This window comes from Peromyscus leucopus, chromosome 7, assembly GCF_004664715.2.
Source record: "Peromyscus leucopus breed LL Stock chromosome 7, UCI_PerLeu_2.1, whole genome shotgun sequence".
Lineage (NCBI taxonomy): Eukaryota > Metazoa > Chordata > Mammalia > Rodentia > Cricetidae > Peromyscus > Peromyscus leucopus.
In genome coordinates this window covers 88202198-88228288 of record NC_051069.1, presented here as the reverse complement: position 1 = coordinate 88228288, position 26091 = coordinate 88202198, and the positions used below count along the sequence as shown (strand labels likewise).

Below are 26091 nucleotides of genomic sequence, written 5' to 3'. Positions count from 1 at the left end.
TTGTGGCTCAGCCCCTGGAAGCCCTTCCTGACCAACATGCCACACCTCCTGAGCAGCAATCCCTGCAGTTGCTCACCCTCTACAGAGGAGAACCTGGTTAATCAGAAAAGAAACTCCCTTCAAAGGCAAACAGTGAGTAGAGTGTACATATGGTGGAAAACAAATGGCTCTTGGTACCATGTTGTGGAAATTATCTCGCTTAGGTAGATAAAGAAGCAAGGCCAGCCCAGGTGGCACTGGTGAGTCCCCCCTCCATTACACGGTCCATTTGTGACGTGTGCACCAGCCTCTGAGAAAACGCCATCCCTACGCTCGGTGCCCTCAGAACCTGTCTGTCTTTTTTGTCCTCCGAGTTTGTGTGGGCACTCTTCTCCATCATGTCTGTTACTGCCTGCCAGGGCTTGGGGTTTGTGGTGTCGCTGATCGGGTTGGCAGGCATCATTGCAGCCACTTGTATGGACCAGTGGAGCACCCAGGACTTATACAACAACCCAGTGACAGCTGTATTCAACTTCCAAGGGCTATGGCGCTCCTGTGTCCGAGAGAGCTCCGGCTTCACGGAGTGCCGAGGCTACTTCACCCTGCTGGGGTTGCCAGGTAAGGACCGGGTGCCTGGCTCATAAGGTGGATGGGGTAGAGAAGAGGGATCAGCCAATACCTGAGACCCCAAAAGAAGGTCCAAGAAGCCAGAGAAACTAATATTCAATCTTGACAAGAGCAATAGCCCCTACCACTGTGGTTGGAGTGGAAGTATAGGGAGAGGAACTTTCTGGAGCTGTTGGCATGTCTGTTCCTTTAGTCATTGGTGTCCAGTTCCTCCAAGGACACATTTTTCTAATTGTTTTTATGTGAGCAAGGGCAGAGTCTCCATTACTCTCAAGAACAAGACACAGGAGACCCAGACACTTGCCACTTTCTCCTTAGAGCCAAGAGCCCCCTTGCTGGGACAGAGACTGCAGAGCTCCTGGACAGACTCTAAATCCAGGCCTCCTGTGCCCACTCCAGCTTTCAGGAATTCTGAAGCTAGCAGCAAGAATGGAAACGGAGCCATGGAAAAGACCTGAAGGGAAGACACAGAGTTCTCAGCATTGCATGAGAGGGGCCTGTGCTTGGCGGTGGGAGAGGCTCTGACCTCCAGGTGCCTGACCTCCAGAAAGTATTGCCCTCAAAGAACAAGACTCTAGAACCTCTCAACACAAGAATGTATACCTGGCAAATGAGTTCTGCTGTGAGGGAAAGGTGTTGTGGACAGCCAAGGCACTTCCCCCTGTTTGCAGGGTAACCACACAAGATTGGGAGGAGGTGTTTGTTTGTTTGTTTTCGTTTAGTGGATTGGTCATTTCAACTTGAAGAGAACTTCAAGTCACAAGAGAATGTTGAAAGTGTCTTTTGCTCATTCAATTGAGTAAGAAAAAGAGTGAACATGACATTTTAATATTGCTTATTTGTTCCTTCCATAGATATACTTACTATGTCTTACTAGGAGAATTGATCTAAGATGAGTATTGTAGGAAGGATCAGAGATAGCATGGGGTTTTCCCCAGGTGGGACTTGCCATTTGACCACAAGGTCAAGATTTAGACACCCAGAAAAAAAGCAAGAGAAGATGGCAGTTATATGGAGATTTGTCCCTTCATAGATTCCCTATCTGTTTGTGGAGTGATCCCAACTGTTGATGCTTCGACCCTATTTCAGTGGGTTGTTTTACAAAATGTCTGTGGCCATAAGATGTCTGAGACCTAGTGCTTCCTTGTAATGGGCTTGCTCATCTGAGGAAAGGCTGCCATGGCATTCCTGAAATCTAGCTCCAATGGCTACATCAACACAGTTATTTCTGGGATTAGATAGATAAAGTTCTTTACTCTGTATTTCTGTTTGTAAGTGCTGCAATCGAGTATGTGCAAAAGTGGGATGTGAAATGCAAGCAAGCAGCACCAATAGACGGACTGCTAGACATGAGCCTTCAAGCTTGGAGCCCTGGTACCACTGGGTGAAGAGAAGTCCCTCCAGCCACTTTGCTCATTAGTGATTGAGTATATCAGCTGGCTGACCCGGGTAGAAATATTGGGAGCAGCAGAAACACCAACTGTGTGTAGCTAGCCAGAGAACCCAGCACATGACTGAGTTTCTTTTTCCTTGTCCTTGAAATGAAAGCAACGATGTTTTAAAATTTCTACTGGGAATGCAAAGATAGATTCTCAGGCTCAGCAAGAAACAGTCATACTCAACACAACCCTCCAGATCAGTGGTTCTCAATGTTCCTGATGCTGAGAACTTTTAATATGGTTCTCCATGTTGTGGTGACCCCAAATATAAAATTATTTTCATTGCTACTTCATAACTGTAATTTTGTTACTGTTATGAATTGTAATGTAATTCTCTGTGACTTCTGATGGTCTTACACCTGATGACCCCAGTGAAAGGGTCATTCATCCCAAAGGGTTGCAACCCACTGGTTGAAAACTTCTTCTCCAGAAGCACTCTAGTCATAGGACTGCCAGTTGCCTTCCTAGAACAAGAGGCATTCAACTAGGCTCACTGCCAGAGGTCAACCTGTTCCAAAATGACAAGGTTCCTTCTTGGGGGAAGAAAAAACAAAGCCCTTTGATTCCCTCTCCCAAATGTAAATCATAGGGGACTAAACAATGACGTAGAAATTGTGACATTAAAAGAAATATTTATTTATTCAATGAACATTTGCTGGGCTTTCTGGGTGAGGGTAACATAATTATCAAGGTGCTTGAAAATCTAGAGATAGTCAGAAAATAGACCATTATCATATCAATACCTATGGATGTATATTTCTCTTGAGGGTCATCCTATGAGTTTTAGTATACTTTACTCATTAGGTGGAAATAGCATTGTCTCCTAAGTCTATTTGTCACTACCAAAAATATCTCCTGACATTTCCAAATATCGTTGGGGTGAGGGGTTATCTCTGGTAAGGAACCACAGTGACATGTACAAACCATCAAGCAGACACCACAGAGGAAAGCTACATGGATGAGCTACTCTAGTTAAAGGACACAAAACAGAACAAAGATGTCTGTGACAAGGGGATTTGTAGGAAGTGGAGACAGTGAGAGCAAACAGAAGCGATTAATTTTTTTTTTATTTTTGATTTTTTTAAAACAGGATCTCACTACATAGCCTTGGCTGGTCTGGAACCCCAATGTAGACTAGACTAGCCTCAAAGTTGTAGAGATCTGCTTGCCTCATATATATGAAAATGTCAAACAAATAAATTTAACTGATGAAAAACGACAATCCAAAATGCTTAACATACAACTACTGTAATAGTCCTTTTTATGCTTTGTATGTTATCATTTTTAAAAGTTTGGGTCATGTGTGCTAAATTTGTGTAATCATACTTGTAGTGAGCTATTTCATAGGGATATATTAAAGACGATTCATTTCTAGAAGAAAGAAACAAAAGAAGACAGAGAGGCAAAGGGTTTTCCAAACAGAGAAAGCCCTATCTGAGTAAAGACAGCATGGTGTGAGAGAATGGAAAGAGCCAGGCTCTGTGTGACCAGGGTTAGGGAAGGAGGAGCCACAGTGCAGTGACGGGCAACAATGCCTGGCGAGTAACACCCATGACAGTTGACAAGAGTCCAAAGGAAAAAGGAAAAAAGGTCAAGCCCAGAGACATTTCCTAAGGTCTTCAGTTTTTTTTTTTTTTTTTTTTTTTTTTTTTTTTTTGCCTCCAACTAATAGTATATAATAATAGTGGATGTTTCAGTCCTTGCTGTGTACTGGGCAATATTTTAAGAAATCAATATATATTAGTATATATCTTACATTATTATATATTCATAGAATTCAATGGCTTGTAGTTTAATGCTTTCAATAATCCTTTGAGGTGAAAACTGTTGTTTCCTCCACTTCGCAGACTGAGGGAACTGAGACACAAAGAGGTTAAAGAATTTGCTAAACGCCATGCAATATAAATGGCAGCCAGGGTTCCACCAAGCTGGCTTTCCACAGAGCCTGGGCCCCTCTTCAGTACAGGAGTTCTGATCAAAGGCTCAGGAGTATTTGACAGAGTGCTTATCAATAAGAAGATGCAAGTGAAAAATGTTTGACTTCTTGTTTAAGAACAATGAAGTGGTGGTCTAACTCTACCAGATAGTCAACCCAATTCTAACACTTGGATAATTAAAGTTGTGTTCTGCCACAAAGATGAACAGATTAATGGAAAAAAAACTAAAATTAGAACAACAGAAAAGTGAGTTTCATGTGAGGTACAGGAAGTTTTACTTGGAGGAAAGGAAGGCTATTCAAAAATGCTGCAGAAATTATTGAGTGGGTTTCATGGGAAGAAAAATACATTAACTACTTTGTAAATATTTTTAATTACAAAATAATTTATAATGTTTCCCCCTACGTGGAAAATATTTTCTAAGGATGAAAACAATGTTGGAAAGCATAAAAGGAAAATAAATAAATGCATTTGACTACATTATTCAACAAATACTTATTGAGCACATTTTATGTGCCAGATACTAGAAAACCCATAAAAGGGAATACATTGTATTTTTTACCAAAACTGTAAATGAATCTAAAAACCCAGTAACCAATCAAAAGCATGACTGTTGTACTTACTGCTATGTGTTACTATAATTAACAAATAGTTCACACAAATTGATGGTAAAAGATGTTAAAGTGCTAGTGAATGGACTGATAAACAGTGCAGGCTGCTAACGCAAGAAAGAAAATAATCTTCATAAATATTTTGTTGTTGTTATGACTTTTTTGAGACAGGGTCTCACTGTGTGCCTCTGACTGGCTTAGAACGTGCTTTCTTTGTAAACCATACTGGTCTTGAACTCATGGCGCACCTGCCTCTACCCTCACCCCCACTTAAAGTGTGCTCCATCACACCCAACCCATAAGTTTTTGGTTTTTTGGTTTGTTTGGTTTTTTGTTTTTTTTTTTTAAGGAAAAACAAAACTCAAACCTTCAGGGTCTTGGGGCCAGTAGCATGCATGCCTCAGGAGTAAAAGTGCATGCTGTGTAAGTATTGCTGACCCGAGTTCAACCCTTAGGTTTCAAGCTGGAAGGAGAGAGCTGACACTGACTCCTGTAAGTTGTCCTCTGACCACCAGAAGTACACTGTGTACACACACACACACACACACACACACACACACACACACACACACCACTAATAAATAAAATTTTAAAAAATCTTTTAAGTGCTCAAACTCAGTGGGCAATAAATTAAAACAAATGTAGGTAAGGATATAGAACTATATTTTCCATCTTGTTTTTATTTTATATGTATGGATGTTTTGCCTGAATGTGTGTCCATGCACTGTGTGCTTGCAGTGGCCTCTGAGGCCAGAACAGGGTATCAGGTCCCCCAAAACTGGAGTTACAGACAATTGTGAACCACCGTGTGGGCTCTGGGAATTGAACCCTGGCCCTCTGGAAGAGTAGCTGGTGTTCTTAACCATAGAACCATCTCTCCAGCCCTAGAACAATCTTTTTAAATACTGATGCTGGGAATAAACTTTATGGAAAATGTTATTCTGCATAAAGGAGATATTATTTCAATACTTCACATTCTTTGACAATTAAGTTCTCCTATGAATCTATCTGAAAAGAATGACCAAAAACGCTGGCAAAAAAATTTACTCATTAAATGCTTATCATTAATTACATTGCTTTAATATGAAAGAAAATTAGAGGAAGATAAATCTAAGTATATGAGAAAAGTAATTTTTATGTGAATAATAGTACTTCTATATAAAGGACTAGCAATTTATATAAGTTATTCTTGCAAGAGTTTTAATGACAAAAAAACAAATAAGTGGGAGGAGTAAATTATCAAACATACAATTTAGACCATGTAAAGTTAGCCATAAAGAGAACTGATAAGAAAAAAGTATGTCTAGAGTTTATCTGTATGAGTGGAAACAGTTTGTCTAGAGTTTAAAAATATGAGTAATTTGTTAAAATGCCTCCAAATCTTCTACTATGAAGACCAAACACTTTTAGAATCATTAGGAATACTCAATGTGATAACTTTTTGAAATAATAAATGTGTCAAATATTCTTTTAGCTAGTTCAGCTAATACCTACCTACAATATTTTCATTGCTCTTTGGATCACCATTCTTGCTAAATTACTCAGTTGCTGTTGTAGCTGAAAAGGTTAAGAAAACTGGTAGGATAATTTCTCTAGTGTCGGCAAAACGGCATCAGCTCCTGGAAAAGCACAGGCTGAAGTTGCATGGAGCTGTGTTTGAGCTGAACACGGGGTGATTTCCCCAAGGATGTCAGCCAAACATCTTGCTCCATTCTAGAGGTTATAAAACAGAGTTGTACCAAAGCTATTACTGTAAACAGAATTGGGTCATGGGTTAACACAGGGATACATGGTCCATTTTAACAACACTTGTTGCCACAAACAAGGAACCAGATCTTCCTCCACGGACCACCATTTGTTCTCTGAGGGAGTCAGCTAAAGCAGTGGTCACTTGTTGAGAGCATAGAAACCACCCCAGAAAATGAAAAATCCACCTGCTAAGTGTTATAAACATATCCTCTAAAGTGTGTATATAATTTCTCTTTTCATTCAGAATTCTGTGTACGTAGGGTTAGCTTTAGTTTGACACTGAAATTAATTTTTTTTCCAAAAAAAAAAATTTCATTGCCATATCTTAACCTAGAAAGAAAGCATCTTACCTAATAAGTTTTTCCCCCTGACTTTTAAATTTACTGTAAAACATCATTGAGAAACTACCACAAATGAAAATAAATAATCTATTTTTTTCTGTTTTCGACTTAATATTTTGGTGGCGTGACAACCGGTATTTAGGAGGAGTGAATGATAAACCAGATAGCTGAAAACCAAACTCATGGAGCTTTGTGGGAATGACAAATATGTCCCCTGGTGGAACCAAGGCTGACAATGTCCCCCAGAAGCAATGCCAGAAGAATTCTGGAATCATTCCACCAGCATTATTCAATCTGATTGATCAATCCCAGTCCACCAGCAGAAACCAGTATCATTTGTAGCAGACTTGGCCAGTAGTTCAGCTCAGGGACACTCAGCCATCATGATGCACCTCTCATTTGTCATATAAATCTGGCTTAGTCCCTTGTTCAGGTTTTTCTGGTTCATGCTTCATTCTCTACAAATATCGACCCCAGAAAGTGGGGTGCAATCAAGAGCAGGGTTGCCTCTATTCACACAAGGGGAAGACCATCCACATTAACCATTTTTGTGTGTATGGGGATAAAGCCTCAGGAGTCGAGGCTGAGTGCATCCAATATATCATTGAAATATGGGCTGGCTTCCTGGAGAACTTGTCATGGCTAGAGACTGGCAGCAGGAATGTGATTGGTTTGTTTGTGCATGCGTGTGTTTCAGGACCTTGAGAAGTTCTTCCCCCCCCCCAACCCCCACCCCACCCCGGAGCTGAGAACCGAACCCAGGGCCTTATGCTTGCTAGGCAAGTGCTCTACCACTGAGCTAAAGGGAAGTTCTAATTAAAATGTCTCTGAATTCAGAGGCCAGGCATTCAGGACCAGCTTGAGGCAACAGGCTAAGAAATTCTCCAACAGAATGTTGCTGTAGAGTACAAATCCAGCTCTGACCTCTTCAGTCAGGCTTTTCTCTACTTGATCATACCGTTTCCCAGAAATTCACCAACTGTAGTGAAAACTTTTCTACAACACGTGGAAGCTAGTGAGATCAAAAAGTGCTCTGATATGTTCTTCATAGTTCCCTATCACACTACAAATAAAAAAAAAAAAAGAAAGAAACTGACCTACAAAGGCCAAATCACCAAAGGCACAGAGCTGGGGACAGGGTGGGGACCAGCTCCTCAACCTCTCGGTGGCCAGGCAGAGACTCGGGCCAGCTTTCAGCCTTCATAGCAACCTCTGTGTGTGTGTGTAGTATTTGTATAGCTCCTGTTTTATGAAGGACAGCAAGAGTCCATTGGAACCTAGCTCCTTGTGTGTCCCAGTACCCCGGAATCTAGGTAGCGTCTCTAGAACCTGGCTTCCTACTGATAGAGAGGGAGGACTAGACTACATCTCTCCTCTTTACAAATGAAATAATATCAGCTGCCCTCTCCATCTGAGATCAGAACAGAAAGGTGACGTGGGAGTGTGTGGATGATGTATGACAATCTGACTTACGATAGAGCCAAATGGGTGCATCTTAGGGATGTTTTATTGCAATTAAGGTCAGCCTTAGCGGTCTCTCCTCACACTCTCCAGGATCGGACAAACTCCCTTCTCCCTTAGACGGTGCATTCTGGGCAGAGACAGAGCTGGTAAGGCCTGGACGAGGGGAGAGTACTTCTGTCCACTCAGCCTGCTTGGCGTTCCAACCACCCTGGCTGTGAAGCTTGACCAGACAAGTGCCTCTTGGGGCCGCTTCCCCAACAAATGAAAAGCTATGTCCTTGAAGCAGGAGTGAAACTGAACTATCTAAGGAAAACAGTGTGAGCAAACACTGCGCTGAGGGGACCTTCTGATTAGGAGACCTCCCCTCCGCCAGCCAGGCTGCACGCCTTCCCAGCAGGAAGGTGGTGGCTTGCTCCTGGAGGCCTGGGACCAGCAGCTGAAGCCATGGCCACCACCACGTGCCAGGTGGTGGGGCTCCTCCTGTCCCTCCTGGGTCTGGCCGGCTGCATAGCTGCCACCGGGATGGACATGTGGAGCACCCAGGACCTGTACGACAACCCGGTCACCTCCGTGTTCCAGTATGAAGGGCTCTGGAGGAGCTGCGTGCAGCAGAGCTCGGGGTTCACCGAGTGCCGGCCATACTTCACCATCCTGGGCCTTCCAGGTAGGCGAGGTCACAGAGGGGCAGGAGAGGATGAGGGGCTGTGCATCCGTAAGGGACTCCGAGGACTGAACCATAACCCTGCCTCGGGTGTGACCCTGGCAGCCTTGGCTCCCAAGAAAAGGTGTGAATAAGAGAAGGGGGCATCAAAGGGGTCAATAGCCATACGTCTGAGAGAATTCATACACCAGCCAAAGAAAATGGCTCTAATGTAAGGACATGCTGGTGATGGCTAATTTGAACCTTATTACTTAAGGAGACCATAAATGGCTTGCTTCTATAAGCAGGAGACTCGCTTCTGCCTGCATATACATGAAAGTAGGGAAAGGGGGTGGTATTTCGTTAAAGACAGAGAAATTTATCCAGAGTGACTTCAATTGTCTTTTCAATTCGATTAAAGTTTTTTTTTTTAATTGGGGTCTCTGTGAGGTGCAAAAACATCATTATAATTAAATTATGGATTTTCTCTTTCTGCATTTGTGATTAAAATATCTGGTATACTTACCCTAAAAATCAGAGTTGTCAGAAGATAATACTATAACAATGTAGACTACAAATATATGACACCATTTCACCTTCAAAGATGAAGTTGAATTTTGCTTCTAATACAGATAATTATTTCAAGCATAGTAGTGACTTTGCATTCTTGATAGTATAGGAACTCAATCTGTACTTAACAAAAACAGCAAGCAAGGGTGTGGATTCTCTGAAATCAGCCCCTCATAAAGAGAGAGAGAGATGAAACAAATTGACAAGTTGTAAAGAGGTTGTGGAGCCCTTGGGATGGAATTGTAAAAAAGCAATTCAATGAGTTCATCTTCATTTTGAGAAAGGAGTAGAGGCTGGGTGTCAGGGTGCGTTCTGTTTGGGGAGTCACTCATTGCAGGGTTATCACGGTCACCGACTCGTGAGACCTGAGTAGGGAGAAAGGAGGAAGAAACAGCCAGAGGAGAGAAAAACAGACTGAGAGACTATGCTATGTAGAAAAGACAGGTCATGGGGAGGCCGTGCAAAACGTGGATTGCTGCATGGCTAGCCACACCCATGTTAATTATTAGATGGAGATAAAAAGACTGAGATCATATTCACATTCCCCCAAGGTGGCTGTCCCATGCTCACCACCCTCTTTCTAGCGCCCACCAAACACTGCTGATCGTGTATTCTCTCACAATTTCTGCTTTGAATCTTCCAAACATCTCCATCCACTCTCATATGGCTCAGCCCCATTATAGAACCTTCACCCCTGTTCCACGGTGGGATCCTTTCCTTTGACCCCCCTGAGAATCTCTCCTCTGTCTTCTGTAGTTCCACAAAACGTAACTTCCACCCAGCCTCTAGAGGCCCTTTGCCCTTCTGTCTTGGATCCTTCCCCATTGATTCACCCCTTGCCTCACTTCCTCACCTTTCCTGCTAGCCTGGGCTCCTGACTTCCTTCCCTGGGGGTGGGGGGTTCATTTCTAACCATTGTTAAGTTTTGCCTCCTTCCTAATCACTGACAACCAAATTGAAAGAGGACATTTTCCCACCACTTCTAGACAAACTCATCACCTTTGTCTTGGCAACCTGCTCCTTTGAGCACAGCACAGGGTTGGAGTGATCCTTCCAACCTCCAGTTCCCACTCCTCAGTCTCCTACCCATGGCAAAACCCAAGAAATCCCCGTGATTCTCTATTCCCTGCTTGATTAGTGAGCAGACGTGACAGTCCAACACAGCAGCCTTTCCACACCCCCTCCTTCCTTCCAGGCTCTCTCTTCCTAAGGTCAAGGCCCCATTCCATTCTTCTCCCTCTCTTCTAGTGTTTTCTGGCCCAGCTGCCCAGAATGTTCCCTTTCACCACCCGCAACTGCCATTTCCACACATCTTTTCTGAAGCTTTCCCACGTCTTCAAATGTAATGGGATCCCACAAACCAGAGCAGCCTAAGCACATGTTCACAGCATTGAACTCCCCAGTCCCTTTGACACTGTTCATGGAGCTGAGAAGTATTTCCAGCATATCTCAGTACACAAAGCAAAACTGGCCTTGTGAGCACCTGTAAATCCCAGTTCAGGGGACATAAGTGAGTCAAAATGTCAATGAAGAGGCAGTGGAGTTGATGGTACTTTTACATGGGTGTTAGCAAAGCAGGAAGACAATGATTATTCCGGGGAGAGGGGGCTGTCTGAACTCTAGGTTAATTGTTACAACAAATACAATGTTATTATTATTAATTCATTATTTATACATTTGTCTCACTCAGTTCTGTGCTAACACAGAGTGAGAGTCTCCTCCCAGTCCTAACCATGGAGCCTGGTAGGGAGGCTATTTAGAACATGGTTAATAAAATACATTGAACCGAATAATAAACATTTATTTTGATGTTTATGCAAGCCATTTGCACACACACAAAAATTACAGATAAGAAGTTTCCTCTCCCAAAAGACGGAAGACTGATTTTGCCTTTGCACTATGTTTTTACTGTCATGTTTCCATGTGTAGAAATAACCTACCTGGTCCTCCTCCTTCTAAAATAGTCACATGATCACCCAGTCTTGTTATTGATAAGTTTCTGCATACTTACTGTATTACCTGGTAGAGCGTCAGAAGCTGTTAGTCAGAGTAGTTAATGCTAGCTGCTGCAGCAACCACACTACACAATTCAGTGGCTTCACACAAAGTAGGTTTACTACCTGCGCACATGAAGTCCATAGGAAAAAAGATCATCGATGGGCTATTCATAGAAATTGAGGCAAGAGAAAGTCCTAAAGGGAGCACATGGGCTTTTAAACATGTCAGCCTGAAAGTGACACGTCACCTCCGCTCAGAAAGCATTGGCTAGAACTAGACATAATGCCCTGAATGGTGAGAAATGTGGGGGCTTATGGCTATTTGGTAAGCACTGATCAGCTCGGCTGCAAAGGTCCTTTGAACAGGAACTGTCAAGGCTGCCAGCTGGCCCCCATGCTGACCTCCCACTCACCCCCTTTGTTTTCTTTGCCATTGTTTTGTTTGTTAGTTGCTTGTGGTTCTTGCTTTATTGGAGCCTAGGGCCAGGTTTCGTGATGGCTAGGCAACTGCTCTGCACTGAGCTACATACATCCCGAAGCCTTACCACCATGCTGATTTCAGTTCTACGAAGCAGGTAATCCCTCAACTGCACAATGGTCAAAACCAAAAGGAGTTCAGGAGAAGGCATGCCATTGATTCATACTCATTTTTTTCAGCAAATATTGCTAAATTCCTCTGTGTGTAGTATGCTGTCTGAGACAAGGGTATGGTTTCAGAGGGCAGACATTTGATAGGAGTGGTCAGGAATCCGGAAGGAGGGAAGGTTGGAGGAGTTTCTGTGAAGAAAAAATTCCTTAGGACTTAAAATCAGATGAGTGTAAACACGGCCATGGAGCAAAGGCACAAGCTTCTTCCCCAAAAACTTAGATGGAGGGAAGGGAAATGTGGCAATTCCTTTATTGCATGTCAGGCCAGACAGGTAGCTTTTAGACAGGCAGCCCAGTTACCACCACAAGCAAGTGCTGAGATGTTTCAAACCCTCAAAGGGAGAGGAGGTCCTGGACTATGCCGAAAGCGTTTTAGGGTGCAGTACGCTGGCAGAAACCACACCCCAAAGACTGCAAAGATGAATGTAAGGTCCCATAGTTATGTGCTTAGTGATGCTAGGTCCAGTTGATCTCTCTGTTGGTAAGTTTGTGGCCAGAGGACCCTGAGCTGCCTGTCTGCATCTCCCACGCTACCCTGCATTGCCCACACACACAACAGTGTAGGGGAATGGGATGGGGCTGCTATTCTATACGGTCTCTCCTCTGTTAGGCTGTGCTGAGCCATCATAGGAATGAGTGTTGGGACAGGGGAATTCCCAGTAGCCACACAGATCCCCCAACACTCTGGGTTATAGGAACAGGATTCTCCTGAAAACCAAGAGAAACATGGCTTGGGAGTTGCCGTGGAATACAGTGTGGAGTAAGGAGGCCCTGGTCTCGTCAGCAGAAGTGACTGTAATTGCAACCCAGACTCATGTGCCTTAGATTTGACTGGCTGAAGGAGTGGGTGGGAAGGTCAGCTAAAGGCAACAACATAAGCAGACGGGGCTTCCAAACGGGAAGTAGAAGGGGTCTGCGGACACTTGTGAAGGCTCTGAGGGAGCAACATTTACCAACCAGAATGCAAAGCACAGAGGAGACCTGTCATCTGAAACAGCTGTGTGGACCAAAACCCAGGCAAGAGGAGAGAAGACTCCTCGGTGGTGGATGAAATAGAGACAATATGAAAGCAGTAGAGAGATGGTGTGGGTAGCTGAATTTTGACCTAGAACCGGAGGGGGGGAAATGCCTGGAAGTGTTAATAGAGCATCACGGCAGACACCAATCATACTTTTGGTTAGTAACCACAACAATCACCACCAGTTATTAAATTCTTCCTAAGTGCAAGCTCTTTCCTTGCAAAATCTTCACTTAATCTCCAAAGAAACTTTTTCATGCCTGTTTGGTGCTTACAGTCATAGAACGATTTGATTCAGCTCAAGCTGTGTGGAGTCTCCTACAGAGAGGACAGGGAGAGAGGAGGTGCTGGTGACAGCAGGGCAGGCCACCAGCTCTGTGCACCTAACAGCTGATTTCCAGTCCAAGCAGCATGCAGTGCACGGAAGTGGAGCGAGTGGCCATATGTCAGGCTGCACCTAGGCTCTCCTACAGGGAAATATGTACAGATGTATTCTTACAAGATAGAAATTGAGACTCCGAGAGGAAGGAAATGGAATATGGCCAAAATCACATGGAGAGAAGATGGCCACAAGTCTGAAAGGTTTTTCTAAACTGTCCTTTCCTCCTGCCTGGCCTGTTTCGACTTCCAGCTGGGAATGGGTTTTTGAAACCTCCAGAGAGAGGGGTCTGGATTTGAGTACAAGAAGCATAAAGGATACACCATCCACATCCCTTTAATAGCAAAATTAACTGTGCACAACAGAGTATCCCTTTTATCCAGAGGGTGGTCTGAGTACTGCTTCCAGTACTTCCTAGAGACAGTGGAACATCGAAGAAAAGATCAGTCAGCAAGCAGGGCAGAGGGAAAGCAAACTTCTACCAACCTCATGCTGCTGCCGCTGCCACCAGGAAGACTTTGCACTCAGATACTATTTGCTTAATGTATTTGCAAACATTTGGACCAAGTTTGGGGCAGCGGTAAGCCCTAGGATTAGAGGCAGGTGTGTCCAGGATATCTTGGCTCCTCACATCTCCTGGCTTCATTTTCCCCACCTCTAAAACACCACACTGTGTGGCATGTATGTGAAGAAATAGGCAGCCTAGTCACAAGATCTGGCTGTTGGCATTTCTAAATCATCATTGTGGCTACGCCACCCACAATATCTGAAGTAAAGATAACTTCTTTTCCCCATCTCTGTCACATCTGTGTCATGAGTCCTTCAGTATTTCTCAACCCCACATCAGACATTAAGAATCTCGGGGGTTTCCATATGAGAAGTATCCGTTCCCCTTTCTGCATCATAGTGTAAAATCAACCACCACTGGAGAACTGGGAACTTTCCCATCAACCACAGTTATAGACACAGAAGGAGGGTTTTCAACCAATCTACATTGAACCCAAAAATCTACAAGGGGAAACAATATGGCTATTCTGAAGAACCTTTTCTAAAGTTGTCCTGCTCACTTCTTTTTGCCCTTGGCTGAATGGTTTCTCATGAAGTCTAATGCACATGGTCATATAAAACCAGCTGGCCTATTCCCAGTTGCTGAGGGAAAAACCTGGTCCTAAGAGATGAGTGATTCCATTAGTCATAAAGTTGAGCGGGAGTCTGGCAGTGCCTCATGGTTTTTAAACAAGCTGTTTTCCCTCCCTTCAAAAGGGGGTGAGGGGGATGGACGTGGGAGGGGGGTGGAGAGGGAGGGAAGCACAGCATGCCTTTGAACTATAAGGACAAGCATTCCAGTGTTTATACATCATCATACATGGGAAGGAGATATCACAGGGAGGTGAGCCCATGTCTACAAAGCTCATGAGGACCTGTAACTTGGATCAAAATGAGTCTACTTGCCTGGTTTTTCCAGGAACAAAGCTGAGGTTTAAGAACCAGAATACACTGAGCAATGGTGGCACACGCCTTTAATCCCAGCACTTGGGAGGCAGAAGCAGGCGTATCTCTGAGTTCAAGGCCAGCCTGATCTACAGAGTGAGTTCCAGGACAGTGAGAGATACACAATGAAACCCTGAATAATAATAATAATAATAATAATAATAATAATAATAATAATAATAATTTAAATGCCCCCCAAAAGAACCAGAATCCTTGCTCAGCTTGGAGCTGTGGTGGTCCTGGTCTCAATGGCAGGGCCAATTCCCACAATGTGGCCTGCCAGGGGCTGGCCTTGTCAGGTTAAGCATCGTTTCTTGGTGAGAGGGCATTAATATCACTAGAGTTATATAGCTGAGTCTTACCTGAAAGGCTGACAAAATACTACAACAAAAGTACCTTAGACTGGGAAGTTGATGAACAACAGCCCTTCTGCTTATTTCTCACCACGATGGAAGCTGGAAAGTCTAAGGTCATGGTGATGGCAGGTGTGCCTATCTTGAGAGATGTTAGCTTTTGCTGTGTTCTCACATCCTGAAAGGGAAGGAAGGGCCAAAAGGTACAGCCAGACTTCCGTGACCCCTTTGATAAGACCTACTGCCATTCCTAAGGATTGAGCCCTCCTCTTGAGACTCCACCCCTCTAGACTATTTATACTATTGTGATAGGGATTAAGCTCATGTGGCTGTGGCTCCTCTGTCATTGCTGGCACGATCCTGTGTGGCCCCCTTGGTCTGTGCTTTTAACCCTCCCTAGTGCCACTAGGTCCAGCCTCCCTCTTCTCAGCCGTCTGCTTTTGCTCGTCACAATCACACACTCTAGGCAGTTTTATCACATGTTCATGTATAGTTTGTACAAGCCAAAGCCATGTGGAGTTGCTAGGAAAATGGTTCTCTTAGGGAAACAGAGGAAACTGGTATTTATCAAGCCTGGCTTCATTTTATTTAGATACTGAGTGGTGCCTGATCCTCATGCCATCTCTTTGCAAATCTGATGGGTGAAGGGTATTAAGGTGTGGGTCTTTATTTCACTCCAGAGTTGAGGGAACTTCATCTGAGGTCAGATGACTTGCCCAGGGACACTCAGCTGGCATCACAGTGTGGCAGAATTCAGAGACATGAGGCCCTCCCTACTGGTTCCTTGAGCTCTTTAGAGAAACCGAGTTTGCCTTGTTCTGAAGTGTCCCCTCTGAGGTCAGCCACAGACTTCCCTACATGAACTCCCCTCCCAGCCCTTCCTGCCTCCAATCTGAGCCCCAGCTACCCGAAATTGCGGGTTCTCGCCCTGCTCCTCCAAGCCCCCACCAGCGGGCCTTTGGTTCCCAGTGAACGACTGTCTTCCCAGCACTACTCTACTGCCAGCTCAGTGCTGACAACTCGGGGTGCTCTTTCCTCCCTGAGCCACCCTTCAGGACCGTCTTCACACTTCACCCTCAAAATCTTACATTACCAAACAACTAAATGAAAGGTTTGAAATGAGGCATAGCATCATCATTTCTCTCAAGGTTCCCAAGCATGCTCAGGGGCAACCAGGGTTGAGACCACACCTTGGTACCCTTCACCCATCAGTCCATGGCTACTTTACTGAATGGGATATTTTGCAACAGGGAGGGAACACTGAGTTTCAACCTTTCTGTTTGTTTTTATCAGCCCCGAGTCTTGCCCTCCATTCTGGCTGATATGGCTAATTATTCACTGGAAAGAATGCGGCAGTCACACCTTTGGTGCAGGGAGATAGACCACAGAGCCTGCTGACTCATGTGGTATCACTTGATAAAGCCTATGTGGCTTGATCAAAATATCAAATAAGAAACCTATGGTTCCAGGTAATTTTCCTGTTTGCCTGTCTATGGAGAAGAGTCTAGATTCCAAATAGTAGAGCCTTCAGGTTGAAAAGGGAAGCTCAGATCACCTTCCTGACTCTCCAAGATCATTACGGATGGTACAAAGCTTGTCCACCCACTTCCTAGCACCTGCCTCCATCACAGTTCCCCTTCCCAAAAGAATCTCAAGGGGTTTCCAATCAGAGAATACCTTGGTCCACCCACATAAGCCTAGGTTCCTGGACCCCAAGCTACAAATCAATGTTGCATCCTTTCTAACTTCATAGAAAAGAGGGGGTAGAAGTATGTAAAAGGTTCTGAAAAATAAGAAGGGGCTCAGGGCCATGCTGGAACCCTGATTCAGAGCAGATCTTGCCTTCATCACAAGTCTACAGGTCAAGAAAGAGCAAGTGAGGAAGAAGCATCTAAGAACCTGCCACAGAAGCTGATGTGACAGACTGTCCAGGTTCCAACCCCCAAGAGTTCCAGGGTACACAGGCAGCATTCCCCAATTTTTTTTTTTTTTTGCCTTCTGCCTGCCAGCTCCCCGCATTGCTTCTCATCCAATGATGTCAGAGAAGCCCCCAACATAGTATACATGGGATATGTTTTCAAGAACAGATTATTAAAGCCACTCAATGGAGTCGGGGCTTCACCTCTGCTGAGGGCGGAAGAAATGTAATGTCCATAGACTGAGGAAGGGATCTTCATTATCCTCTGTGGTTGTTTGGTCAGTTTATTGGTGCTCACTTGGCTTTTTTTATCTGAAACCAGACGCCTTGCCAAGTGTTTCTCAAAATGGATAAATTATATTTTTTTAATAGCTTAGGACTTGAAAGATCAAAGTTAGAGCAGTTTTTAAAATCATTAGTAGGTTCCTGGGTAGAGTGAAAACTTCTAAGAGGACCATGGGAGTAAGACAGAGGGATGTCCATGTTCCTTCATGTTCTCAAACATCCAGTTTCCTGATAGCAACATCTAAAACCAGAACAGCCCTGAGGATATTTATTTCCGGAGGGTGTGGGCTATCTCACAAAAGTCCTCTGAGTCACAGTTCTGAACCACAAAAATTACCGTGTGATTTAACTCTGTGTGTGTGTGTGTGTGTGTGTGTGTGTGTGTGTGTAAAAGACAATTTGACCTATGCCATGGGCTGCTGTCACAAAGTCCTTTGGCATTTATTCAGCTAGAGTATTCCCAAGGTAAGAAGAAATATAGGCTCAGGATTGTGAAAATATGTAATCTCAGTATGCAAAGCCTTGAAGACAGATCATTTCTCTTGAAAGTTTATTCCTCTACAATATCGGAAGGAGGTGCAGAGGATTTGAGCTCTAAATACTTGATGAAAGTCAGGCCTCATAGTGAACACCTGTAATCCCTTACTTGGTAGGCTGAGGCAGACAGATTGTTGGTAAGTCAAGGCCAACCTCAGCTACATAGTAAGTTCAGGGCTATCTTTGAATACATAACAAAACTCTAAACAAATGAACAACAAAAGAAAACCCCTAAAACATGATAGATAAACAAATCCATGGATAAGAATATCAAGGCATTATGAATTCATGGCTACAATAGTTCAGTGTGTGCTGCCTCTCAATACGCAAAGACAGAAGTGAATGCACAAGTAGATGGCATGCATTTGCATTTTTTAATAAGGAAATGAACAAAGTGTTTGCTCCCAGCACACTGCAGGGTCAGCAAAGCCACTGGGCATGGCTCTGGAATACAGGTAGAGCAGCAGAGCCATCATATTTTAGGAGTAGACAGTGTCTTAGTGCCCCTCCAATGCTCATGTGTTATCTGTGTCTTACTGGAGTCACCAATACAATAGCACAGAACTCAACTGTAATCTCAAGATGCCAAATTTATTAGATTTTCCAAGAATGATCCATCGCCAGCTCACATAAACTTGTATTGAGAATGCACCTGCTAATTAGACCAAGGGTAGTGACAGTGCTTATAGAACACTCCTCCCAGGAGTAAAGCAAAGAATCAATCTCAAGGTCCTGAAGGAGATGAGAATCAGAACAAAGTATATGGAAGTCTGTAGTGTTAAGCTAGAGTCTGGGAGATCTCATCTCAGCCAGCCAAGAGGTGTGGCAAGAAGGTCACCAGGAAGCATTTCTATTGTTTCTTTTCTATCCCCAAATTTGAATTTCACCTGAGCATTATTAACTGGACTCACGGAGGCTAAGAATGACATCTCTTTCAGGTGACCGCCCCCATCATTAGAATGGTGTAGGGCCTGTGAATCTATATCTCTACCTGGCGCCTGATTTGGTGCCTTGGGTCTAAATAGTAATGTAACCCTCAGTGGTGTTTTATATGTACCAAACATATGGCTCATATGTACATATTGGTTCATAGCTCATCAGTTGAACTCCACCAGACTGACCCACACTAGGAGACTTGCTCACTGGGAGACACCAGAGGTCATATGTCTTCCTTATAAAATTCTTTATGCTTGCAATAGGCAAGCTTGATGAATGTCTCTCAGCTTTTCATAGTGTTCACTACTGACATCCATCCCTAGTATGGGAGTTTAATAAGTGACTGTTAAGATGAGTTGCCATCTTTTAATATAAACTAGAAACTATGTTGGACACACCTGGAGGTGAGACCATAGCAGGATCCAGTAGGACCTACAGAAACAATTGATTCCTAGAAAGAGGACACTATTGATAAACTATGGTCATGTTGAAAGACTTAATAGTAACATACTGATCATTATGCAATTAGAAACCTACAGTTCACCCATGACCTTAGTAGTTGCTTTTGAAGAAGGACAAAAATAGAGGATTATTGGTATAGTCTCGGTACCTTCATTTCTTCATGCCAGACTTAGTGCTGAGTTGCCCTACAGTTTGTTTCCTTCCCCCCACCCCCCAAGATAGGGTTTCTCTGTGTAGCTTTGGAATTTGCTATGTAGACCAGGCTAGCCTCAAACTCACAGAGATCCGCCTTCCCTTGACTCTCAAGTGCTGGGATTAAAGGCATGCACCACTACCGCTCAGCTTTCCCTACAGTTTGTATGTGCTGCATGAAGCTTTCAATTCTATGCAAAGACAAGCAGAATGATGCATGGGTTAATTGAATTTACTGTCAGCTTGATAACTAATTTGATAATCACTTTAGACAAATGCATTCCTTTTCTGGGCCAGAATATCAAGTTTTGAAGTAAGAATAAATACCCAGAGTTCTCTGAACCTTACTCATCCATAACTCTCTTTCTATGGACATCTGTGTGTACATCTTTCATCACTCAGAGGACTACAAGTGATGCCTTTTTTCATTCCGCGTTTTTGCACAATGTCAGAGTTCACAGTTTACATTCTTGCTAGTCCTCAAAGGTTCAGCATTGGTGGATTGGGGTTGTTGTGTTTTACCAACATAAAACCTAATCAGTGTCGTTGTTTGTTGGCTTATGTCATCCCCCTTCTTCTACAGCCATGTTGCAAGCAGTACGAGCCCTCATGATCGTGGGCATTGTTCTGGGGGTCTTCGGTATTCTAGTATCCATCTTCGCCCTGAAGTGCATTCGAATTGGCAGCATGGATGATCCTGCCAAGGCCAAGATGACACTGACCTCAGGGATCCTGTTCATCATCTCAGGTAAACCCAGACTCCCACTCTCAAGCATGCACCTGCAAATGTTAGAACAATTTATTTTGATAGAAGAAAAGTGGCTCCTCCCCACTATTAAACATAGCTCAGAGTGTTTCACACTTGGATTCAAGGTCTGAGTGCATGAAAGCCAAATTACACTCCACAGAACTATAACCCATTCTAAGGTCCCTCTTAGCTGCTACTGACACTTCAATAGGAGAGGTTCAACCCTAAGGCAAGCATGCGACAGGGCCTTTGAAAGGCATCTTCTTTGTGAAATGCTAGAAAGTGGCTTTAAGGGGAAAGCTCTTGCCAGTAACCAAAGAGCAGCCCCAAATGCTTGGTTTGTTTACCCTTGGATCCTGAGGTGTGAGGAAACATCTCTTTCTGTACACACACATATGAATCCTTCCAGAATTAAATACGAGATGAGCTCTTTGCCTACTGTCTAGCACATAGTTGGAACTCAACAGTCAGTGGTTGCTTGATCATTCTATTACAGGAATGGAATATCCTACAGTCTTTCCACCTGAACTCATTTCAGCACAAACTGCCTCAGAAACATTGTGGTCCCCTAAACTGGTCCTTGTTCTTTTCCCACAGGAATCTGTGCAATTATTGGTGTGTCCGTGTTTGCCAACATGCTGGTTACCAACTTCTGGATGTCCACAGCGAACATGTACAGTGGCATGGGTGGCATGGTGCAGACTGTTCAGACAAGGTAACCTCTTAGTTGGCTTCTTGGTGATCCACAGAGAACATTGTAAGAGGGGACGATTAAACCATGTGCCTAATGTGACTGTCAGCACCGGAAATAGCAAACATTTATCAGCGGCAACCACGCCGTATCATAACTCAACAATGATCTGTAAATTCATAAGCTTCATTTCCATGAAATACCCTTGCTGATATGACTTGAGGCTGATCCGGCATTTACACTGAAATACAGTGACAGTTCACAGTATTTATCTAGCATTCTTACACAGGGCCCTATTGTGGTGGCGATACGACAGGCGTGGTTAACCCAAGATGTAAATGAGCATCAACTTAGACCCACAGTCCATAATGGAAGCTCAACAGGAGCGGTGGGGGGAAAAACCCCCAATAGAAAGGAGAGAAGTCCAGTATGAGTGGGAAGAGGCCTGGTTCCTCCCGGGACTGTTGCCTGTTTCTCTCACTCATTCATTCATCCAGCAAACGTATTGAACACCTGCTGAGGCCCAGGCAGAGACCAGAGTGCAGGAGACACACCCAAGCTCCACACTCTCATGGAGGTCCAGGAGATGGAGATGAAACCTTGCTATAATTTGATGCCTGAAAGGAACAGGACAATTTTTTTTTGAGATTTTATTTCTTTTTTTTAAGATTTTTAAACATTTATTTTATTTTACTTAAATAACTTTTTTTTTCATTTATTTTACATACCAACTGCAGTTTCCCCTCCCTCCTCTCCTCCCAGATTACCATCCCCTGCTTCCATCAACTCCCCATCCACTTCCACTCTTTCTTTTATTTTATGTGTATGAGTGTTTGCTTGCTTGTATGTCTATATATCACATATGCCTGAGGAGGCCAGAAGAGGGTGTCATATCCCATGGGAATGGAGTTGCAGACTGTTCTGAACTGCCATGTAGATGCTGGGAATTGAACCCAGATCCTCTGGAAAAGCAGACAGTGCTCTTAAGCACTGTGCCATCTCTTCATCCCGGGGGGGGGGGGGATTAATGGAAAAGCAATACCAACACCTATATTTGTTTGGACCAAGTGCCAAATTGATGTATCTCGGCAATGAGCACCAGCAAAACCTCTAAGGAGGAAAGTATTGTTTTAATGTAATTTGATGTAAATCCTCTCTACATAGAAGAGCCTGGTATTTCTCCAGCCACCCAGCAAGCGGTACAGACAGGGTATCAAGATGATACAACTGTCATGATCTGACTCTGGAAATCCAGGGCCCATTCACGTTTCTCCTTTGTTTCAAGACTGAGGAGGAACGTGACCACATAAGATGCCATTATTCTGTTCCAGGTCTCTCCCATAGTCTCTTGGTTATAAGAACAACCTGGTAGTAGCTGATCAAGTCATTCCTGATTGCCTGGGACTGTCTCAATTTTAATACCAGGAGTCTCACATCCTTTGAAAGCATATTCTCAATTATCTAAACCCCCCCCCATAGGTCACAACTCCTAAAAGTTCACCAACTCCCAATAAGACTACCTTGGATATCAAGTTTTTAATGCCTGGGCCCTTAGGGAAGAGTCACTATATAATGCCACCCGAGATAAGAACCACTATGAAAACTCAAGATACCAAAACTCTCTGAGAAATAACTTGAGACTGGCGACTCCATCACTCTTAAACTTCTCTTGCCAAGCCTTGCAGGCTCACTCATTGATCAGGAGAGAGGGGAGGGACGGGGGGGGGGAAGACAAGGGGGATGGCATGACTGGAAGCAGTGGGAAGAACCTGGAGGGTTTAGTCAACTGTATTCACAGCATCTCCCTCTTCAGGTACACCTTCGGTGCGGCTCTGTTCGTGGGGTGGGTCGCTGGAGGCCTCACACTAATTGGGGGAGTGATGATGTGCATCGCCTGCCGTGGCCTGACACCAGATGAAAGCAAGTGAGTCCTCCCTCCCACTGCGGCTAGAATTTCATTTGATGTATACTTTATAGCCAGAATAATTGATCCGCATACATGGATGGAAGAATGATATCGGCTATGGGTTCATTGAACTTCCTCATTTATGGGGAATCTAAGGAATAGAACAAGATTCCACCGGGAGTGTTCAAGATGGATACTCTTTGAAATTGGGGCGTGGGGAGTGGGGGAATAGTAATCCCTCTAAGTTTCTTCTAGCTCCAGTACTTCCTAATTCTGTAATCCTTCCCTGGAAGAGATTTTTGCATCAACTACCAACTGCAGAGATATTTGGCAACACCTAAAATATTTGATTGCTTTGACGATGGTAGGGGATAATGAATCTGGTTTCTAGTGGGTATATGCCCAGGGTGGACATCCAGCATTGCACAGGAGCATCCCTCCACAAAGGATTGCTCCAAGACCATAGCCTGTTATTGAGAATACTGCTCTTAACTTTTGCAAAGGACCAGGATCCATAGAGCCAGATTATGTGATGGTTCTACCACTCACCGGCCCTGTAACTATGGCAGGTCATTTCTGCTCTCCTGACCTCTGACAGCACATTAGGATTGTTAGAGCACAACACCCTATGATAGTTAATTTATGAACAATAAAAATGTATTTATCATGGCTCTAGATCTGGGAAGTCCAAGATGAAGGCTTTGGGATTGGTATCTGGTAGAGCCAGTCTTGATGTCAGATGCACCTTCTGCATTCTCTGCAGGAGAGGAAGTTTGCTTACATGGAAGAAGGAACAGGAGGGCAAGGAAGTGATCCCTTTGACTGTCTCCAAAGGCCTATCCCTTTTTTGTTTTGTTTTTGTTTTTTGTTTTTGTTTTTGTTTTTCAAGACAGGGTTTCTCTGTGTAGCCCTAGCTATCCTGAAACTCACTCTGTAGACCAGGCTGGTCTCAAACTCAGAGATCCACCTGCCTCTGCTTCCGGAGTGCTGGGATTAAAGGCTGTGTGCCACCACCACCCCAAAGGCTGGTCTCTTAACACCATCACACTGAAGATTAAATTTTCCTGTGAATTTTGAGGAGCACATATTCACCCCACAGTAGCCTCTGATACCTTGCCTGTTAAAAAAAAGAAAGAAAAAGAAAATTAGAAATTATACAAATGTACATCCCAGCCTACAGATTCTGTGATTCTTTGTCAAAACAAAGTCCCACTGGACATTTAATTAAAACAAAGAACTCAGTAGTCAGTAGCAACCATCTCATTGCAGCTCTAATATGTACATGTGTTAGACAGACAGACAGAATTTCTTATTAATTTTTTTAGGTTAGAACCAAAAACAAACAAAAGCCAAGGAGGTAGACACTGGTAATACCAGCACTGAGGAGGTGGAGACAGTGGGAATCTGGAGTTCAAGGTCATCCTCAGCTACACAGCAAGTTAGAGGCCCAACCTGAGCTACATGAGATACTGCCTTAAAACAAAGACAGACAGACAGACAGGCAGACAGGGAGGAAGGAAGGAAGGAAGGAAGGAAGGAAGGAAGGAAGGAAGGAAGGAAGGAAGGAAGGAAGGAAGGAAGGAAGGAAGGAAGGAAAGGAAGGAGAGGAAGGAAGGAAGGAAGGAAGGACAAGCAATTATTTAAGTTTGCATGAAACATGACAGGTCTCATTATGGCATTTTCATCCTTGTGTCCAGTTTTGTCCTCATTTGTCTCATCCCCCCCACAGGCTCCCCTGTCCCCTCCCTCCTTGCTGACCCTTCCCCTCCAACAGCCCCTGCTTCTGCTTTCACACCACATGTATTCCATCACCCTCTCTCAGTCACCCTTCTCTTCCTTTAAATTTCTCCCTCCCCTCTCCAAGTCTCCATTCTTCTTTGAAGGCCTGGGGTAAAAGCAAGAGATTCTGTTCTGCCACAGACCGCTTATGCCTCTAAGAACATGGTGACTCAGTGCCTTGGTCTGACTAAGACTAACATTATCTCTACAAACACAGAACTGTTGAATGCTGAGACTGAGACAGGGAAGAAAAAGTAACTGGAGAAGCCGGTCTCCCTACCAAAGACACTGGTGTTCACGGATTGTTTCTTTTGCTTTCAGCTTCAAAGCCGTGTCTTACCATGCCTCTGGCCAAAATGTTGCCTACAGGCCTGGAGGCTTCAAGGCCAGCACTGGCTTTGGGTCCAACATCAGAAACAAGAAGATATACGATGGGGGTGCCCGTACAGAGGATGATGAACAATCTCCTCCTTCCAAGTATGACTATGTGTAATGCTCTAAGATACCCCCCAACATGTGCAGAAGAAACCCTACCCCAAGAAGAGCTCACTCCAAAACAAGAACTTTCTACCTTGGTCCCTTATTGCTTCTAACTGACAGTTAGAAGTTGGTTAAGCCTTGATTTCATCCATGGTGAGGTTAGACAGTCTTGGCCACGTGTCTCTGTCTCTAAATATTCCATCACAAAACAGCTGAGTTATCACTTATGAGTTAGAAGGCACAACACTCTCTTAGCCCAATCCTCTGCTTTTTACTATAGACTTTTAAATAAGATGACAGGATGTAACTTGACTCTGTCTAATACTTTGATGACTTGGACAGACTTTCCCTCCTCATATTTAATAACCCTGATGATGATCTATTTCCCAGCTTGATCCTCAAGGAAAATTTTAAAAGGGAAAAAAATAGATTAAAAGGCATTATTTCCTACTAATTTTGCTTTACCCACCCCCAACTTGACTAATAATAATAATAATAATGAACACTGATTAAAGAAAAAGAAATAATAGAGGAGAGATAGTTGAGGTCTCCCCAACATATCATCTGAGACACTCACATGGTGACTCAGTGGTTTTCAGTAGAGGCAAACCAGCCTGTTTACTTCTCTTGGCCTCTGCTAATTTCAACAAGACCATCCCAAAGCTTTCCACCTGAGGTCCTCCTTTTGTCAGAAGTCAAAATTTTCCTTGGAAGAGAAAGAAGTGGAGTTTTTGGTAACCCGAGTCCTGTGTACAGTTATAATAAATAGTACATTAGCAAAATGGTATATAATATCGCTGTAAATTAACCTCACCCTTACATACAGAAAAATCTGGTGGGGGCATGGAAATCATTCCTTGACATTGTCTATATTGTACTCTATAAGGTTCTGCATAAATCCAAACTTCATGAAA

General features: G+C 43.7%; 1 protein-coding gene across 2 annotated transcripts; it reads left to right on the top strand.

Annotated features, from left to right (window-relative positions):
- Positions 1–341: 341 nt before the first annotated feature.
- Cldn18 (claudin 18) lies at positions 342–26091 on the top strand. Of its 2 annotated transcripts, none has more exons than XM_028869996.2 (5): positions 342–597; positions 20157–20321; positions 20919–21036; positions 22826–22936; positions 25019–26091. In XM_028869996.2, the coding sequence occupies exons 1-5, from the start codon at positions 378–380 to the stop codon at positions 25188–25190; spliced, it is 786 nt and encodes a 261-aa protein (XP_028725829.1). In that variant the 5' UTR covers positions 342–377; the 3' UTR covers positions 25191–26091. The 2 variants fall into 2 exon arrangements, with proteins under 2 accessions (XP_028725829.1, XP_028725828.1); XM_028869995.2 differs by lacking the exon at positions 342–597 and adding an exon at positions 8438–8811.

Excerpts from the sequence above, each read along its gene's own strand:
- Cldn18 (XM_028869996.2), top strand. The coding sequence starts at position 378 with ATGTCTGTTACTGCCTGCCAGGGCTTGGGGTTTGTGGTGTCGCTGATC. Across the intron at positions 598-20,156 it reads CACCCTGCTGGGGTTGCCAG|CCATGTTGCAAGCAGTACGA; the intron begins GTAAGGACCGGG and ends CTTCTTCTACAG. Across the intron at positions 21,037-22,825 it reads GTGCAGACTGTTCAGACAAG|GTACACCTTCGGTGCGGCTC; the intron begins GTAACCTCTTAG and ends CTCCCTCTTCAG.